At 55.0% G+C, this 18,639-nt stretch overlaps 1 protein-coding gene across 2 annotated transcripts; it reads right to left on the bottom strand.

Moving 5' to 3' along the window:
* Positions 1 to 392: 392 nt before the first annotated feature.
* Positions 393 to 18,531, bottom strand: MFSD4A (major facilitator superfamily domain containing 4A). Of its 2 annotated transcripts, none has more exons than XM_050326757.1 (10): positions 18,390 to 18,531; positions 11,943 to 12,141; positions 11,606 to 11,845; positions 6,637 to 6,805; positions 5,346 to 5,461; positions 4,915 to 5,088; positions 3,388 to 3,535; positions 2,731 to 2,801; positions 2,424 to 2,544; positions 393 to 1,534 (listed from the first exon to the last, which is right to left on the bottom strand). In XM_050326757.1, exons 1-10 carry the CDS (start codon positions 18,440 to 18,442, stop codon positions 1,470 to 1,472), a joined length of 1,356 nt encoding a protein of 451 aa, XP_050182714.1. In that variant the 5' UTR covers positions 18,443 to 18,531; the 3' UTR covers positions 393 to 1,469. The 2 variants fall into 2 exon arrangements, with proteins under 2 accessions (XP_050182714.1, XP_050182713.1); XM_050326756.1 differs by lacking the exon at positions 18,390 to 18,531 and adding an exon at positions 17,354 to 17,666.
* Between the last annotated feature and the right edge of the window lie 108 nt (positions 18,532 to 18,639).

Below are 18,639 nucleotides of genomic sequence, written 5' to 3'. Positions count from 1 at the left end.
TCAAGTGACTTTGTACCTGAAGGTGAGTGTATTAAGCAAATGCAGGAACAGGTAAATGCAGTTCAACTCTGGGTTTAGCTCATCCTTCAGGAGCCTCACATGCCAGAATTAAAACTATTCTAGGATTCTCTAATGAAACTAAACCTAATGCAAGGCCAGGCTTGGAGCACCCTGGGCTAGTGGAAGGTGTCCCTGCCCCTGGCAGGAGGGTGAAATGAGGAGTTCTTTTAAAGTCCCTTCCAACCAAACCATTCTGGGATTCTAAAAGTGCTAAAAGGAGTTTAAATTAAAAGAGCTGGTAAATTCAGGCTGAGTTTCCAAACTGGTCAGTGCAGGAGCTGATGGTCTTGGCCAGAAAGAGCTGGAGTTACCTGAGTCCAGGCACGGGAGAATTTAGCAATCAATCACCTTTAATTAAACACTGCTTTATATACACACATACATATGTACATCCACATACAGCAGTCAAAGCAAGAAGAACATGTCCAATCACTCACTGAAGAAGGAGCTGTTGGGAGCTTTACATTCCTCTAAAGCCAGTCCTTCCCCTGGAGCTGGAGCAGGCCATGCGTGGGCTATGGGAGTACCTTACACAAGGCACCTGGATGAGAATATTGCACAGGTAAAGCAGCTGGAGACTGGCTCCCAAATACACCTCTGGGGAAGCTTCAGTTGGAAGCTGGAAATGAAACCACCCTAAAGGACACTGCCACTTGCAGCAGCTGAAGGAGTGACTTACTTAGAGCAAAACAAACCCATCACAAACTCATTCTTGAAAAAAAAAAATTAGGGAAAAAAGAAAAAAGAAAAGCAAATGATTGTAATAATCAAGAGGCCTGAGCATGCTGAGTAAGACACTGTCTTAGTGAAAGTGTTTGTAGTGTGGAATATACAGGAATCAAGTGTGCAAATACAGGCAGGGCCTGCTACCACGTGCAGCTGGTGGGCTCTACCAGTGTGGAACCGTTCCCCGTGGGGAGGAGGGATGGAGGTGGCACTGACTCGAGTCCATCTTGCACAAAAACGAATTAAAATCCAGGATTGTGCTGTAAATTCGAGGGGCTTCTGTACATTACAGGCCAGAAAAATAAATCTGTTCAATTCAGCAACTAAGCCAGGAGACATTCAGTCACGTGTGGAGCAGAGAGGGAGCCTCTTCCTTCCCACCCTCCGTCCTGAGCAGGTGAGGAAGTTCATTTTACAGGAGGAACTGCTGGGAAATCCTCTCTGCTCACACCTTTCAGCCACAGGGTCAGGCTGGCACTTAAAAGTCCTTTTGGTCCAAGTGACACTGGCAGCTCGTTGCAGTGTTCTGGGATGTTTCCTTGATTCTCACTTACCCAATCGAATGTGCTTTTTGATTGCAGAGAACTTGCAAGATTCAGTCATTAGATGTGAAATCATCCTCAAGAGTAATGCTTAATCGGGAGGGGGATGGTTTATTGCTTGTGTAGAGCTTGGCCACTTCCTCAGCGCTGGTACTGCCCCGTGTCATCTGTCACTGCTGCTTTGTCGGGAGAGGCATCGTCCAGCTCTGCAGGATGGACACGAAATAACTCAATGAACAGTTCTACTGAGCCTAAAGGGGGTGTGCATGAGCCCTCCCAAACAGGAATGGTGCTTTTCCATCACCCACCACAGGAGCTTCATTCACTGGTCAGGGAAGGAAAGTCACTGAGGTTGGAAAATCCCTCGGAGATCGAGTCCAACCTGTGCCTGATCCACACCTTGTCCCCCAGCCCAGGGCACCTGGACACCTCCAGGGGTAGGGACTCCAAACACCCCTTGACAGCCCCTTCCAAGGCCTGACCACTCTTTCCATGAGGAAATTCCTCCCAATATCCAACCTGCCCCTCCCCTGGCACAGCCTGAGGCCGTTCCCTCTCCTCCTGTCCCTGTTCCCTGGGAGCAGAGCCCGACCACCCCCTGCTCCCTCCCTACAGCTCCCATCACCCCTTTCCTGCCCCCTGGACGTGTTTTTTCCCTGTCAGGCTCTGCTCCTTTTGTAGGAGGTGCTTATAAAAACAAGCAGCCTTTGCAGACTGAGGTGATAAGCAAGAAATCCCTTTATCAGCAAGGCTTTCTTCAAGAGCCTGACAGCTGCCCTTGGATAGCAGAGCCACTTGTTCCCTGGATTTCAGCCAGGGAACAGCACAGGGAACCTGGTTCAGTCTCTCTCTGAGATCCACAGACCATTTCTACTTTTCCCCTCGCTTCTCCAACAGAAAAGAAAGCAAACCCCGGGGTTGTGGCTGCCAAGGCTTTGTGGGCAAGTCAAAGCAGGAAAAGGGGAGAGGAAGCAGCAGTAAAATAAACATTTCCTTGCATTTTGCTGGCGTGCTGGGCTCTGGCTCTGCGGTGCTGCAGGTGCTGCTCTTCCTTTCATTCCCAAAAGCAGGGTTGAGGGGCTGGTGCTTTCTTACCTGGAGAGGGCTTGGGGTACATCCTGTGGAAAAACACCAGGAAGGCGTAGAAGGTGAAGGCCAAGCATCCAAAGATCATCCCACAGACCAGGAAACTGTAGCTGCCCCGATCGTGGATAATCTGCAATGGGAAGGGAAAGGGGAGAGGGAGCAGCCATCACCACAGCACTCAGATACCTCAGTGAGGGCTTCACTGGGTGCTAACTCAAAAGGCAAGCAGTGCTTCTTCCCAGCAGCTGCACAAAACCAGGACTAAAGTTTTGACTTTAAAATTCCAGCCAGTTTTTGGCCTGTCGTGCCTACTCACCGACCCCACCAGCAGCTGTAGTACCATCTCCCCAATCCCAGCTCCAGTCACCAACACCGTTGTGGCACAACCTGCAAGGAAAACAGTGCAAGGGGTGGTGGCAGGAATAGGTGGAACAACCAGCAGGGTCAACTTTAAACTGCTCTTCCAGGGATCTCCCCACGCAAGAGTTACAAAAAATCCTCAGTGTACGTCCCCACTTAACACTGAAAATGCCTCTGCTCACCTGCAGCGGTGCAGAAAGGGAAAAGTTTAAGCCAAAAAACCCCAAATCTCCCTATCCCCTGTCTCTGTTGGCAGAGGTGATGTTGCTCCTTGCTGGAAAGGCTCTCATTTTTCTGTCTCGCTGCCCCTGAGACAGAGGTTGGCAGAGACCTCCTGGGAGAGCCAGCCAGACTCGGGGGTTTCCAGCTCACTGATAATCTGAGGATGTTTTCAAAACATCCTCCCTGTAAAAACCTCTAGGGCAGCACTTCTGTGAGCCTGAGATCCCTAAAGCTGCGGGAAAAGCGGGACCCAGGCTGGAATGAACAATTCCAAAGCGGCTCTCCTGCTTCCAAGGCCACCCCTGGGGAGGGAAGGAGCTGCTCGGGGTGATGGGATCTGACCACCCAGCAACTCCCAGAGCCTGCCAGGTGTTCCCACATCCCAGCTCACCCCTGTACTGCAGGATGTCCTCGGTGTAGGCCAGCATGCTGGGGAAGGTGCTGCTGAGGAACAGCCCCAGCGAGGCCGTGCCCACGAACAGGAAAACGACGCTGGAGGAGAAAATCAGGAGCAGGAGGAAGGTTACGAGGACTCCAACCTGTGAATAAAACACACACACACACGTGGAATAAGGGAAATGCTGAGCTGCAGCAGGCTCCAGGTTTTATTTCCAGCAGGGGAAATAGCCTGGGAAAGGAAAATGCGCTGAGGAAAGAGCGGTCTTGGAGAAAACGAAGTAACTGCACAGGTAAAATCCATCTGGCTTTAAGGAATTTGGTGGGTTTTGTAACAGGATTTTATGATATTAACTTGGGTTTACATCTCAGCTTAAATAATTGCTATAATAATAATAATATAATAAAAAGATATGTAAATATTGATACATGTTAAATAATGATTAATACAATAGTAGTGCTCCTTCCATGATACTTACATAGTTCAATCACTAATAATTCTTTAACCTGAATAAGACTTAATTGCTGAATGAGACTTAACTCACTCTCAAAGAATTCACTCTCAGGAACTGCTCAGAAAGCAGCCACAGCATTAAAGCCAAAGAGCCATCTATATTTAAATAAACGTGCCCTCACCTCTGGTTTCTACAGGAAACATCCAAAAACTCCCTGAAATGCCCAAGTGAGCCCGGGCAGAGTCAGCAGAGGGAGCTCTGAGATTCCAGCTCATATTGAATTAATTGTCTCAGCCCTGACTGGAGCCCATTTGCATGAGCTCAAGGGAGATTTGGACTCCGAAGAAGCTGAATTCAAGCTGCTATTTGTGTGACCCTGCAGTGACTCCAAGAGCTGGGCTATCCAGCATGGCACAGGGGTCAGGGCCAGCCAAGGGGATTTTTACTCAAAATACCCCAAAATGTCTCTTCTCACCACCCTGTGCTCGGCCTCACAAGTGTTAGCTGTGCAACTCGCCACCAAAATAACTTCTGGTTTAAATAAATTGTACATTAAATGCCTTCTCACTCCTTTCTTCTTCTTTAGGAAATGGGAATGGGATCATCTCCCTCCCTGTTGCCTCGTCCTCACACACACCTTCCTCACACATCCCCAAAGGGATTCCTTCCCCTTTCTCCAAGTGAACATGTTTCACTAATTTAAGCCACCTCACACCACGCTGGTTTCTCTGACAACTGCTGCAGTCTCAGCAGAGAATTTATGGAATGATCTGCCTTCCCTTTCCCACGGAATTCATTTCCCTGTAGATGCCGGAGGGGACAGTGTGCAAAGCAAACGAGGTTGGCAGGCACCTTCCCAGGTGCTCTCACCACCTCTCACGCCAGGTTAACCGAGCAGGGGCTCTGCAAGGTCCTGCAGCCAAGTTTTGAGTCTGGAGGGGCCCCTTGTCCTGCCCCCCTGGTGCCAACCTGCCCCAGAGAGGAGCTGGAGCTCTGCACGTCCCAACCACCCCCAGACAGCCCGGTGGGGATAAAGCAGGACTGGAGCAGCCTAAACCCAGCCTTACCACGTTGATGAAGACCATGGTGGACGGCTTCATGCGGTAGGACACGGGGATGGAGATGAGCCTGCCCAGGGTGATGAAGCCCCAGAAGAGGCTGGGCAGGTACCCAGCCACCTTGTGCACCACGGCCAGGGGCTCCTCCACGGCGTAGCTGTACACGAAGCCCGAGTACTCTCCCTGCAGGGACACAGAGCCCTCTGTCACAGCCAGGGTGGGAGTTTAACCCACCCCTCGCTTCTCCACGGCTGGGGAGCCACGAAGGAACCCGCTCCCGAGGCTTTGCAGCTCCCACCAGAAGCAGAACACGCGGTTTAACCTTAGTCCAGACCTAACAGCGATGCCAGGTAAAAGGCTTTGAGCTGTTCCAAGTGGTCTGGGAGGAGGAAACCCCAGAGCTTTGCTCAGACAAGACCAGCCCTGCCAGCTGAACTCACCACGATCCCATCAGTCATGAAGAGAACGAGAGCCCCGGTGACGTGGACTGCAAAGTAGGTGTAAGAAGCCCCCCTGAAGTTTCTGCTTTGGCAGCAGCTCAGTAAGTCATCGTGACCTGGTGAAAAACAATGCAAGGCAAACTCAGCTGGGGGGTAGGGGGAGCGAGTGGTTGCCAGCCCTCAGTGGGGATTTGTTTTGTGCCCAGATTTATGGAGGACTGTGGATGTGGGGCACTGCTCACCTGGGCTGGCACCACCTCACCTTTACCCACCTCTAAGCTTTGGGTGCTGCCCAAAAATCCTGGCTGTCCAGGGAACCTGCCACCCCCTCTTACTGTAGCTGCTTGTGCTCCTCTTCCCCTTCATAAACCCCACATTGCTGGCCCTGCTCTTACAGGCAATAAAACCAAGCCCACCCAACCACAGCACTCACAGCCCCTCACCCTCAGAACCCCCACACAGGAGGGTCCTGCCCAGGAGAGATCACATTCCTGGGATAAATCACATTGAACCAAACAGGCCAACTTTGGGAGAGAATTAAACACCCACAGCTCACTGTCACCTCATCTGAACAGACCCCTGGTGAGCCAGGCTTCAGGACCCCAGGAATTCCCAACCTTCCCATCCTTGTGCTTGCAGTATTCCCTGAAATTCTTTTTTACTGCTCAGGTAAAGCCAGCTCTCCAGAAATAACACTGAACACTCCCCTGACAGCCCTAAGCCATGTTTACTTCCGAGATTCACAATTTAACCAAGGAATTTACTTTGATATGTTTCTCCTGGGTAGCAAAGAACAATGTCACCATTGTCCCCAAAACAGGGTGTAGTCACAAGCTCAAGAGCAAACTATTGCTGGATTTAACTTTCCCCCTCAAACAAGGGCACTGGCCTTATTCCTTTCCCATCAAATTGAGTGCCTGCAGCACAATGGCCATTTTTAAACTGAGCAGCCAGTGAGAAACCTGACCCAAAACCAGAGGGAACCAAGAGGCACAACCTTCACCTGTGTTTAAAGCAAGCCCAGGGTTGGTTTTAGCAGAAATACAGGCTGGAGTCCTGATTGGGATTAGGACTCTAATCTCTGTTCAGGGGTTCCATCTAATTTGAGGGTAATTGGCCACCAAATGGGTTGTTTGGATTGCCTGAGTGCTTCTGGATCGGGTTCATGTGCACCCTTTGGAACGTTCCCTCCTCAGACAATAGCGCTGGAACTCGCTCCTTAAACCCAGACACGCTCAAAACACGGCTGTTCCTCCCCAAAAAAGCTGCAGGAGAAGGGGTTCCAGCTCACCTCCTGCTGCCTGGGGTCTCTGCCCCGGCGTGGAGAGCTCGTCCTTGTCCACGGGCCGCGTCTCCATGGCCAGCTCATCCGCTGACAGCAGGGGGTGGCTGCTCCCGTTGAAACACGGAACCATCCTCTCCTTGTAGAGCAGGAAGAACACGGCGATGGGCACGGGCAGCTGAGGGGGGCACAGAGGGGCAGGTGAGCACAGCAAGCCGGGCAGAAACACTGCCCAGGTCCCCCCAGTCCCAGCGGCTACAAAGGAGGTGCCCGAATCGCCCTCCAAGACCGAAAACAGAGCCTGAGAACAGGCTTTAAAAAGCGCTTTGTACTCTATCCACACCGTTTATACTCCGCTGAAAAGTCTGAAGGAAGTGTGAAACAAACGGCATAAAACACTTTTGGTTATTTAGTCTATGCAATGATGTAATAACAGGTAATTTCTGGGCAGGGTGTCACCACTCGGACTGGTGACCCAGCTGGTACCGGAATGGGAGGTGAGGGTAAGGAGCCACTGTGGGAGGGATGGAGCTTGCTGGGAGACAGTAGACAGGGGGAAAAATAAAGCAAGTTGAGAGAAAAGTCTCCTGATCTGCTGGGGCATCTCCAGCCAGTCCCTGTGGGATGGGAACCATTCACCTGGGACTGGGGACAGGGACACTGGAACAGAAGGCACCTAAAGACAAACCTCATGAAGCACCAAAACGTTCCAGGGTCCAACATTTGACCACTTCTGCCCAAAGGCTAAAACAATAGAGCAGCTTTTGCCTGGGCAATGTTTTAACGGGAGACCTTCTGTGGTTGGAATTCTCTGGGAAGGAAGAGCAAGCTGCTCCAAGACACATCCCCAGCCATTAGCAGAGGTTGCTCAGCACCTCCTAAGAGATGAGCTCGTGGTTCCCAGGCCAACAGTGACAGCACAGTTACAGCTGAGCGACTCCAAACAGCCCCCTGGCTCAGCCTCTGGACCAGGAGGGAGCTGGGAATGAGGAGCAGGGAACGTCCAGCCACTGCTGTCACTGCCTGAGAGCCCCCTGTGCATCCAGGGATGCTCCCAGCACAGGACAGCCCCATTCCCTGCAGTCCCACCCCACCATTCCCTTCCTGCCTGGTGCCAACACCCACAGGGACCCTGGGCTTGTACCTGCCATCTGGATCCACCAGGCAGCAGCCACAGCATCCCATTCCCTGGCACTGTGCTCCAGGGGGATGAGCCTGCTCCTTGCACACTCCCACGACTCGGTGGTGCCTCCAAGTCCAGAGGGAATTGCTCTTTTTTTTTTTTCTTTTTTTTTTTTTTTGGTGAGAAAGCAGAGGGAAGCACAGGGAGCTGTCCTGCCCCTCGCCAGCCCTCCCAGAGCACAACCCAGCCGTGTTTACTCCGCCACAAGCCAGGGGAGAAAGCCAGGAAATCCTAAGTGACAGCTCATTCCCTTGTTTTCTCCATGTCTGTGAGCAAGTGTGAGCTCCAGCTCCGAATTTCCTGCCTTTTGTTGGCTCGTGGCATGATTTAAATGTATGGAGAATTCCCCCCCCCAAATAAAACACACACACACCCCACCCCTCCTCTCTCGCCCTCAATTCATTTACGAGCCTTCATTGTTCTGGGAACAATGGGAATAGGAACAGTTAGTTCGGTCCCATGGAAGAAAAACGCATTTGCTTGATAGTTCTGATCCTTCCGGAGGTCAGGACCAGATTTTATTCTTCTAAATTGCAGATTTTGCAAAAAAAAGAAAAAAATATACCCACACAGAGGGACTGGCTGTGCAGATAACAGCCCTGGGCACCTCCAGCCTTAAGGAGCACTTGGTGTCTCCACAGAAAAGGGCCCTGGTTTGGGAATCCTCAGCTCCCAAAGTGGAGGTGCATCCCTGCTCTCCACACCCTCATCTCCAGGGCAAGCAGCTCCCTTTTGCTCCGGAGCTCCCAAAACCCCCAAACCCTTCAGGGAGCCCAAACAGCGAGAAAAAAAGGAGATGAGCCCCAGCACAACCCCCAAAACAAGCACAGTGGTCCCCAAAGCACCCCCCTGAGGAGTCCACAGTGTCCCACTCCATCCCCAGCCCCACCAAGCTGCACACCCCAGTCCCATCTCCCACCAGACCCCCCTCCTGAGCAGGCATTTCCTCATGGATTCTCTTCCCAGGCTAATTTTGCTGCTTTCCTGCCTTTTCCAGCAGGTTTATGTTTTTTTTTTCCAAGGGGCAAGAGGGACACCTGAGCATCCCACCAGGAGCCTGAGGACCAACCAGGCAGCAGGAGGGCGAATCCCTGGACCCAACACTCCAGGCTCCACTTGCCAAATTCCCAGGGTTTTCCTTCCCCTGGCAGCCTCCAACCACCATCGTGAGCTCAACAAGTTGCTGCATCCCACAGACAGTGTGGGGATAATGCAGCTCCTTCCCTCCAGCTGCTATTTCTGGGCTCTCCCCCCCAGGAACACGGGATCATTCCCTGCTATTGTATCCAGGCTACTTTTGACAACCTAAGCACAATGGAGTGTCCCACACTTCCCCTGGGAAACCACCTTCCGGACAAACACATCCCTCTCAGAGGAACATTTTCCTGGTTTCCAGCCCCTTGGAACGGGCTGGATGATGACATTTCCGTTCTGTGGGAAAAACTGAATTTTAAACCATGGTTTTTGTTCCAAATCTGGGATGAAAAGGCAAAATTTTTCCTCTCAGAATGAAAGATTTTGGCCGGGAGTCATCCAAGCACTTTGTTTTGATTATGTTGAGCTGCTTGATTTTACTAAAGCAAAAGCCATTTTTGCTTCAGTAACATCGACACAGCTCCTCTGTCAGCTTTACACATCACACACTGGTGTGCCAGAGTCAAATTGAGACGTTTCCACTTTAAACAAAAAAAAAAAAAAGGCAAGAACTCGAAATGAATCATTCCAGCTTGTGTCTTGTCAGAATACACACAGCCCTGCGAAAACTGGGATGGAAATGTGGGGTTTTGAGCAATTTTATAACAAGAGTTGCTGGTCCTGGTTTCCATTTTCTGCTGGTTTACTGATTTCATCCAAGCTCCCCACTGCCATCATCTCCCCCCTGACATTTACACCTTAAAGGGTCAGCAGTTTTGGAGCTCGGCACCTCCAGCGGGCTGGGTTAGTTTAAACAAGGAATAAAGGCAGTTCCCTCGGTGGGGATTTGGGAAAGGCAATGAGAACAGCTTGGCTCTGGCAGGGGGACACACTCCAGAGCTGTGCACAGCCAGCTCCCCCACTCTTTTTATGTTTGCCTCAACCCTCATCCCAAAACCCACTGCTCTCCAGCCCCCCAGACTCCCTGCCATCTTCCTGGTGTTCCTGCAGCGTGTAGGACTCCTGCACTCAGTGTGGGCACACACATTCAAACCACCCACACAAGCAAATGGCTCTGGAGCACGAAGTGATGCACAAGCCCAGCTCCCAACCTGCTGGGCACAGCCTGTGGTCCCATCCTGCCCCAGAATGTCCACAGGACACTGCTGGGAACAGAGGGGGCTCTGGCAGCCACCACCAGTGCTCCCAATCTCAGCCCCACTGTGGGGCTCAAAGCAGGTATTAAACTCTGCCTCAAAACGAAATTAAGTCTGCTCAGAACTGACTGGCAAAGGAGATAAGGCTCGGGTGTAATTAAAAGCACATTTCCCATGGCATAGGCAGAGCTGCAGGTAATTAAAGCTGCTTCTCCTCCCAGGCAGAGCATTCTTTTGCTGCTTCTGCACAGAAGCTCATCACAGCCCCTGCCCAGCTCCTTCACCTGCCTGCTCTCCTCCCCTCAGGGAGCTGTGACAGCCCCTGGGTGAAGTGCACTGGGGTAAGTTTTAGTTACAACTCTCAGAAGCAGAAGGGGCACCAGCTCAGCACTCCCTGCCCTGGCAGATCTTTACAAACAGAGAATGTTATGGGCAGGGCTCCAGGGGCTGGGCTCTGCTCTGCCCACAGGGCACCCCAAGACCCTGCCCCCCCAGGGGTTCCCACCCAGGGACCATAACCAGGCCTGGCATCAGCCCCAGCACGAGCAGCACCGCTTGGCAGGGCTGATGTTCCCTGCAATAACACACTGTGCTCTTATCACTCCTCATCTGCATGGACCATTAGACACAGGCTGGAAGGGCTCCTGCTGCCAGGGCAGGGACAGCAGCAGCTCTGCTGCAGAGGGACTGGACATGGGCACCACATGGCCCCTGCCAGGCTGTGCAAGGAGCCAGCTGGGTTTCACCCTGCTGGGATTTGGAATTAACCAGAGGTAAGGAACAAAGGCCAGGCTGGATGGGGGCCCTGGGCACACCTGGTGCGGTGAATGGCATCCCTGCCCACGGCAGGGGGTGGAATGAGATGATCTTTAGGTCCTTCCAGCCCAAATTATGCTGTGATTCTACTCTAGGATTCTAAGAGAGCCCACGGGTACAGGCAGGAGCAGCTGGCTGGGGATCCCCTCTGGGAAGAGGATGGGCACTAAACCCCATCTCCCTCTCCAAGGAGGGGCCACAGGGCTTCTACATCTGCTGTGATACACCAGGAAACACACTGAATAGGCAGAGACACCCTGATCCAGCTCTCAGTTCACTGATGGGCACTTTGGTGTGAGTATCTCGGCAAACCCCCTCCTGACACACCGTCCCCACACCGCTGAGCTCCTCCTCAGCTGACTGGGGAGGAAATCCCTGTGGGTCTGAGTGCAGTTTGCTGCTCTAACTCCTGCTCAGGGGATGCTGGAGGTACAAACTGCTCCCAGAGGGCTCAGACAAATCCCTGCAGGGTGGTACCTGCCCCCCAGTCCTGTCTGACGGCGCAGTGACCGCTGGCTCCGCCTCACTTGGCAAGAAATGCACCTTTTCTGTGCACCAGCACAACCATCCTCGTGCCTCTCCCCATCACCAGGACAGGCACCAGCACCCCCCAAACGCTACAGCCTCCTGCAAGTCCAAGCAGCAGGGACATTCCCAAGCAGCATCCCGAGCCATTCCAGCCACTTACATTGATGAGGGCCATGATCCAGAAGGCGTAGGAGACACGGGTCACCACCATGCCCTTCATGGGCAGGTCGTAGTGGGACAGGTTGCCCGGGTGGTGCGGCACCAGCGACTTTCGGATGTGAGGGAGGTTGCTGGAGGCGTTGGCCGTGGAGTTGGACAGGATGCAGTTGGTGTCTGACAGGAAGGGGTCGGCTATGAGGGGGCTCAGCAGGGCCCCGAAGCCCACGAAGAAGTGAAGGGCCTGCAGGAGAGGAGACATGCAGGTGGAAGAGCGGGATCACTCCTCTTCCTCCCAGGAGGAAGCACAGCCCCAGAGCAGACCCAGACTCCGCACCCACCTGCAGGAAGATGGCAGAGTCCTTCTGGTAGATCTTCACCAGCTGCATGTTGGAGATGGTGTCGATGCACCCCATGGCCAGTCCTGCCACAGCCATGACCACAGCCAGGACCACCACATTGTGGCACAGGGGGATGATGGCAAAGACCAGGGAGATGGCCAGGGATGAGGCGAAGAGTGCAAACAAGGACTGAGCCAACCTGAGGGCGGCAAGGAGGAAAGACAGGACAGAATTACCACCATGAAGCACCACACCACACCTGCCCCCAGCTCCAGGGCAGGAGAAGCACCCACAGGCTGCAGCTCCTACTCAGTGCAGCTCCAGCACATGCTCTTCTGACAAGAGAAGGGAAAATACCACCCACCCTTCACCCCAATGCCCCCACATCACCAGCAGAGCCACCTCCTGCGTGGAGGGTGACTCCCCAAAGAGGCAGATCTTCCCCCAGCTTTTTGAGTCACCATCCCCCAAACCCACAGGGTGTGTGTTTCAAGGCAGAACAATCACCTTCCCTTGCTAACTGGGCAGATCTGGGGATGCAAAGGGACGTGGGTACCGGCAGGTGAGGCCACATCGTGACTCTTGAGCAGCTCTGGGGCATTTCTCTCTCCTGTATCACACGAGAGCTGCTGGCACCCACACCACTGTGTCATCCCAGAACGTGCTGTCCTGCTCACAGGGAACACAGGGAAGCCACTGCAAGCTCCCTCTCCGTGCCCTGTGCCACCTCCGCTCTGGCAGCATCACCTCTCCTCCCGGCACGACAGGATGGGATTGAGCACTGCAGCCACTCCCCAGCCCACACCATCAGTCAGAGGAGCCCCAGGGCTGTGCGTGGTGGGGGCAAGGCTGGTGTGTCCCCTCCCAGGAGCAGCGGCTGCTCCGGTGAGAGCCAGGGGAGCCAGAGAGCAGCACTGGCACCGCGCGGCCCCGGAGCTGCCAAGTGGGAAGGCAGGAAGGAAGGAAGGAAGGAAACAGGGACCAGACAGCACTGGAACCAGCAGAGGGATGGGACTGTGAAGGCACAGCAGAGAGGGAACAGCACAGGCAGGTCCCCGTCCCACCCCGGCTTCCCAGACCCCTGGGAGAAGCCCGGAGCGATGAGCTGGTAATTAGCAATAATAAAGGTCTGATGGGGGGTGTGGGTCTGTGCACAGCAAAGGGCTCACAGGTACAAGGAGAACCCTCACATCTCTGCTCACACTCTGCCAGCCAGGCAGGAGAAGGTGATGGGGAGGCAAAGGCTGGAAGCACAGCTGGGCACCTCCATGCCACCCCTCCCGCCCTGCCTGCTGGTCCAGAACGGCCTGGCCTTGGGGATGTCACTATGTTTCTGCACAACCCTCATCCACCTGCAGCCCCAGAGGGACTCAGCCCTCCGCCCTCCCCGTCCTGCTTACGCTGCACTTCCACAGCACCGCGGGGGAAACGCGCCAAGGGCACCTCTCCCGTGTTCTGCTGCCCCGTGGCACAAACCTGGCCCTGCTCACACGGCCCAGCCCAGCCTGGCTCACCTGCCAGCCAGCCCGTGCCGGGGCAGACAGCATCTCCCCAGGCTGTAAGTGCTGGTGGGTCTCTGACGGCAAAGCGGGGAGCCAGTGTGGGATTCCTGGGGAAGGGCGGGAGCCAGGCGAGATGTGAGATGTGCACAGTCACGGCAGCAAGAGCAGCTAACAAATGAGAGAGAGGCAGCCTCGGGCCTGGAGGGATGAGGCAGCTCTCTCCAGGGTACAGCAGGAGGGAGAGAGGCAGAGGCACCAGCAGCTGGTGCATCCGAGGCCGGGAGTGACGGGGAAAAGCACACGAGACATCCCTAAGACGCCTCTTCCCTTCCCTCCCGCAGCCCCAGCGGAGCCACCACGGCACTGCCTGTGCTGGGCTGGGGAGCACCTTCATCACTGGAGAGAGGCCTCATTGTGGGTGATGGCATGGCCCTAAAAAGCACTAAAAATATCACCTCGGTTTGCCCCAGTGGGTAAAAATTCTGCCTCCAGCCGTAAGTTAAGGACACAGTTGTGCCCCCCTGCAAACAGCAGCAGGGTGTACACAGCCCTGCTGCCCCTTCCCTGGCTCTGGCATCAGTGGGGGAGCAAGAAATTGCTGCCAGATGCCAAGGCTGTAACTGCAGGACACAGCTCAGCACCCAGGGAGGCACCGAACAACCGTCTGAGGGATTTCTTTAGAAACAACCCCTCTGAAAGAATCCCTAAATGAGGAACCCCGTGACTTTCAGAGCACCTCATGTCTTGATGCTGCAAAACCAATTCACCCCTCCAAAGGGCTTGAAAAGCAGCCCTGATGTCGTGCCACAGTCTGGTCTCTGACACCTCTGTGTCCCCATCATTAAGCAGTGCCCGTGCCCAGGGCAAACTCCACATCAGCAGAGTCTTGGAATGCCACAGATTCTGTTTCAGGACCACCCAGAGCACGTCCTGGCTCCATCACAGACCCTGAGGGAAGCTCTGCAGCTGCCCCTGAGAGGTTTAGGCTGATCTCCATAGGATTAGGATGGTCAATTCTACAGTCAATCCTGCAGCCACAGCCAGCAAGGCTTCCCCTCTCCTTCCCTGGGTGTTCCCACTGCAGCAGGCTCCCTTCAACTTCAGGCACATTTTCCCTGCCCCCAGGGAGCATTTTCTAAGCCACTCACATCAAGAAGAAAAATGGTAATCAGGCTAACTCAGACTTGCAAAACTGATCATTAAAACCCCAAAGCCCTAAGGGGACAAGGTGAGGACATGGAGGAGGCAGGGATTATCCCACATCAGCCTTCATCATCCAACATCCCCTTGTCTCCAGAGGAAGCACAGCCAGGCTCAGGGAGCATTGCCTGACATGATCAAGTCACTGTGCTGCTCCCTCAGCAACAAAAGGTTTTTCCTCTGCAGGGAGAAGTGTCCTGTGTGCACCAAGTATTCAGCAGGACACAAAAAATGCAGTTTCTGAATAAAAACCCAACAAACTGGGGCTCAGGAGCTCAGTTACTCAGGTGCTCCTGCCATCAGTGCATGTGGCACAGCAGCACAGGGGGAGCATGACTTTAACTTCTCCAAGCAGGCCTAAAATCCAACAAAATGGGAAAGGAGAATGGGAAGCAAGAGGGGAGAGTGGCAGGGGATGCAGGTGAACAGAGCTCCCCCCTGGAGCTTGCAGAGCCAGGGCTCTCACTCCACCTCAACCCCAACCCCACTCGTGCAAACAGCCTGGGAAAATCTGTATTTTCTGAAGCAGAGCTTGGTCTCAACAGCCCAGCAAACACCCAGGTAGGTGTTAGCAGAGAGCAGCAGCCTGCTGTGAACCTGAGGGTGAGCTTAAACAACACACCTTGAAGTCACATCCTGCTCCCCCCAGCCCTGACTCTGCACCCCCCAAACCCAGGACTCCAGCAGAGAGCAAAAACATCCTTTTTACACCCCTCGGGGAACCTCACAATGGCAAATTTGTTTTTCTTCCTTAAAAATCTCACATGAGAGGGAATTCTGGAGCTGGCTCTGACTAAAGGGATTCGTGCCATCATTATGCTCCATCCCCCCAGTGCCAGGAGCAGGGACCACAAGCCCAGCACTCAGCACCTTCTCTGCTCAGAGGAACCAAACTTTATTTAGGTCCCACCAGCCACAGAATGCAGTGACAACAACACTGCTGTCCCTCCCCAGCCCATCACTCAGGCCAATACATATTTTGAGCAAAAAGCAAAGCCTGTGTTCCTCAGGCATTAGGAATCACACACAGCTTGCAGCCAGCCTTGGCTCGCTGCTCACAGGCAGGCAACGCTTGGGATGCTCTAGAGCAGCTTTCCATCTCCTAACTGGAAAAGATGACCTGTCCAATGCTCCTCCCTGCCTGGCACCAGCGCCAGCATAATTTGATTTATAAACCCACAGCAGGGCCCAGAAGTAGAAACCTTCATGACAGGGACAGCTCAATCCATCCATCCCTGAGGAGGGGATGGTACTGGAGCTCCTGGAGCCTGAACAGTTAATATTCCCAGCCAAACCCACACGTTTGTACCCTGGCAGGCTGTGAGTAACCCCCCACAACGCTCACAAGCACCAGTATCTGAAACGCTCCCTCCTGCCTGGCAGGGCTGTCACTCCTCAGCCGGGATTCACAGGCACTTCACAAAACCCATGTGCCCCAAACACATCCCGGCTCAGCAGCGAAACACGCTCCTTCCCCCTCTGCAGCTGCAGAGTTAAAAGTTTGGGAGTCTCCAAGCACAAAATCCCCAGTGGATCCGCGTACCCGGAGCTCTGGTAGGATCTGACAGCAGGAAACAATTCTGCATTTTCCTTCCCTGCTCCTTCAAACATATGCGAGGCAGCCCGGGGGCTGGCAAAGGCTCTGCCTGCTGACCCAGCAGTCTCAGATCCGTGTCAGACCCAGAGCGAGGTTCCCACGTGCCTTTCCCATCCCCGCGCACCCCACGGAGCAGCTCCTGCCTCCCCACGAAGCCCTTGGGCTCCGCCAGCCAGGGCAGCTCAGCGATGTCCCGCGATGGCAATTTACAGGTGCTCGAACCGCCGAGCCGAGAGCGGAAACGCAGCAACGCTTAACAGAGCGCTTCCCGAGGAGCATTTTAAAGGATTCGTGCAGAAATCCTCCCGGCTACACCTCGCACATCCGCACGGCGCGCGTACCAGACACACACACGGGGCTGACGCGTTACATCACCACCCCGAGAATCGGTGACAATGTAAATAATCAGCTGATTCTCACAACTGTCACCAAGCCTCAAATCGAACGCCTCTCCGGCAATCTTCAGGGCTGAGCCATCGCGGGTTATTTATTTTAAACACATCCTGGACGGGAGGCTCGGTGCAAGCCCTCGGTTGGCTGTGCCCGGGTCTCTCCCCGGCCCCTCAAATCCCCTGCTCGCCCCCTACTCACATCCCACCACGTGTCTGCCCAAACTCCCGGGAAGCACGACAGTGCCTCGATTTCTGACACCGAGGTTATTAAAACACGCTCCCAAAAATATTCTTTTGGGGAGGGGTTGGGAGGGAATCAAGGCTGAGGAGCACCCTCCCGGGAAGTTCTGGCTGGAAGTTCACACTAAGGCTATCGCTGCGCTGAGCTCCAGGAACCGGCAGCTCCTCCATCCACGGGGATGGAACCACACCAGGAGCAGAGCGGCACCCCCGGGAGCGGCTCCCGCCGGGAATCCCCCTCCCTCCGAGCGCTCGGGCCAGGGGGCTGCGGACCCTCCGCGACGCCCGCGGTCGCTCCACTCGGGAAGGGTTTTCCCACGCTGCATCCCGGCAAACCCGGCGGGAGGAAGGTGAATCCCGGGAAGGGGGAGCTGGAGCTGCCCGCCCCCGACCCGGGGTAAGGGAGAGGAGGGGAGGGGGGTCTGTGCGGAGCCGATTCCCCCCCCCGCGGGAGGTGCGCTGAGTTTGCCAGGCGCTTACGTCCTCTTGAAGACCCCTCCGAGGCAGCTGCCGAGCAGGAGGCAGAACTGCTGGGAGAAGAAGACCCAGGTGATCTGGGAGAGCGAGCTCTGGGTCTGGCAGCGCAGGTCCAGCAGCGTGGGCCCCAGGAAGGCGATGCAGAGGCCGAAGCTGAAGAAGACGCTCCAGTAGGTGAGGGTGGGCTGCAGGTTCCTCCGGAACCGCGCCGACACCCGCTCGTCCCACCACATGGTGGGCGGCGGCGCGGGGCGGCCGCGCTGATGGGCTCCGGCGCTGAGCTCCGGCCCCGCCGCCGCCCCGCTCCCGAGCCCGGCCCCGCTCCTCCTTTGCGGGATGTGGCTCCCGAGCCCGCCGCGCCGGCCGCTGGCTCCGCCTCCGGGGCCGGGCGGAGCGGGGCCCCTCTCCATCCCCCGCCGCCCCCGGAGCCGCCCCGGCGCGCCCCGGAGCATCCCTCGGGGGCTGGAAGGATCCCGAGCATCGCCTGTCCCTCTCCCTCCTCCTCCTCCTCGTCCTCCTCTTCCACCTCCTCCCTCTCCTCTCTCCCAGTTCCCGCATCATCTTCCCAAAAGTGGGGCGAGCCCTCTGCGCGCTCCACGCACCCCGCGGTATTCAACTACAGGAGCAGAGCACGGCCAAGCTCCGTTCTAAAGGAAAGCCCTAAAGGAAATCCAGAAATTCCCCTTTTTTGTCTTTTTTTTTTTTTTTTTTTTCCCCTGCTGCCGACCGTCCCTGCGGTCTCCCGCGCCCGTAAATAGGTGCCACCCTCCCAGACAAACGCAATTAAAGTTGCCCCTTCCCTGATAAGAGGCACAGGATGGCTCGGGGCTGGGGGGGAGGGCGCGGGTTTTAAAGCCGGAGCAGTCGGTGCTTACGCAAAAGGTCTTCTCTAGAGGATGGGTTTATAAATATTTCACCTACTTTAGCTAGGAAAGACTGGCAATTTTTAGAACACTCTTTCCAGGCAAAAGCAGAATCGATGGAGCTCAGCCATGATGGAGGGCTGGCTCCAGGCCCCTTCCTGGGCACAGGTACTCACCCATCCTGTGACCCGGCCCTCAGGAATGCTGCTCCGGGGCTGCAGGTGCTCATTTCCACCTGGCCATAGCTTAATGTTTAGCTAATCCAAACTGCATCCAAGCCCTTGTTCTTCCATGCCCACGGCATCCACTGGAGTCTTCCCAGGAGCGAGGAAGTGTCCCCTTCCACCACCACAGTGAGCCCAGTGACCACGGGTGGCAGGGGGGTGATTGCACCCTCGCCCTCCCAACTGCCCCAAACTGGGAACT

The sequence above is a fragment of the Myiozetetes cayanensis genome, unplaced genomic scaffold, assembly GCF_022539395.1.
Source record: "Myiozetetes cayanensis isolate MyiCay16 unplaced genomic scaffold, myiCay2020 scf32, whole genome shotgun sequence".
In the NCBI taxonomy this organism is placed as follows: Eukaryota; Metazoa; Chordata; class Aves; order Passeriformes; family Tyrannidae; genus Myiozetetes; species Myiozetetes cayanensis.
The sequence above is the reverse complement of the archived record's forward strand: the minus strand, read 5'-3'. Positions and strand labels throughout refer to the sequence as shown.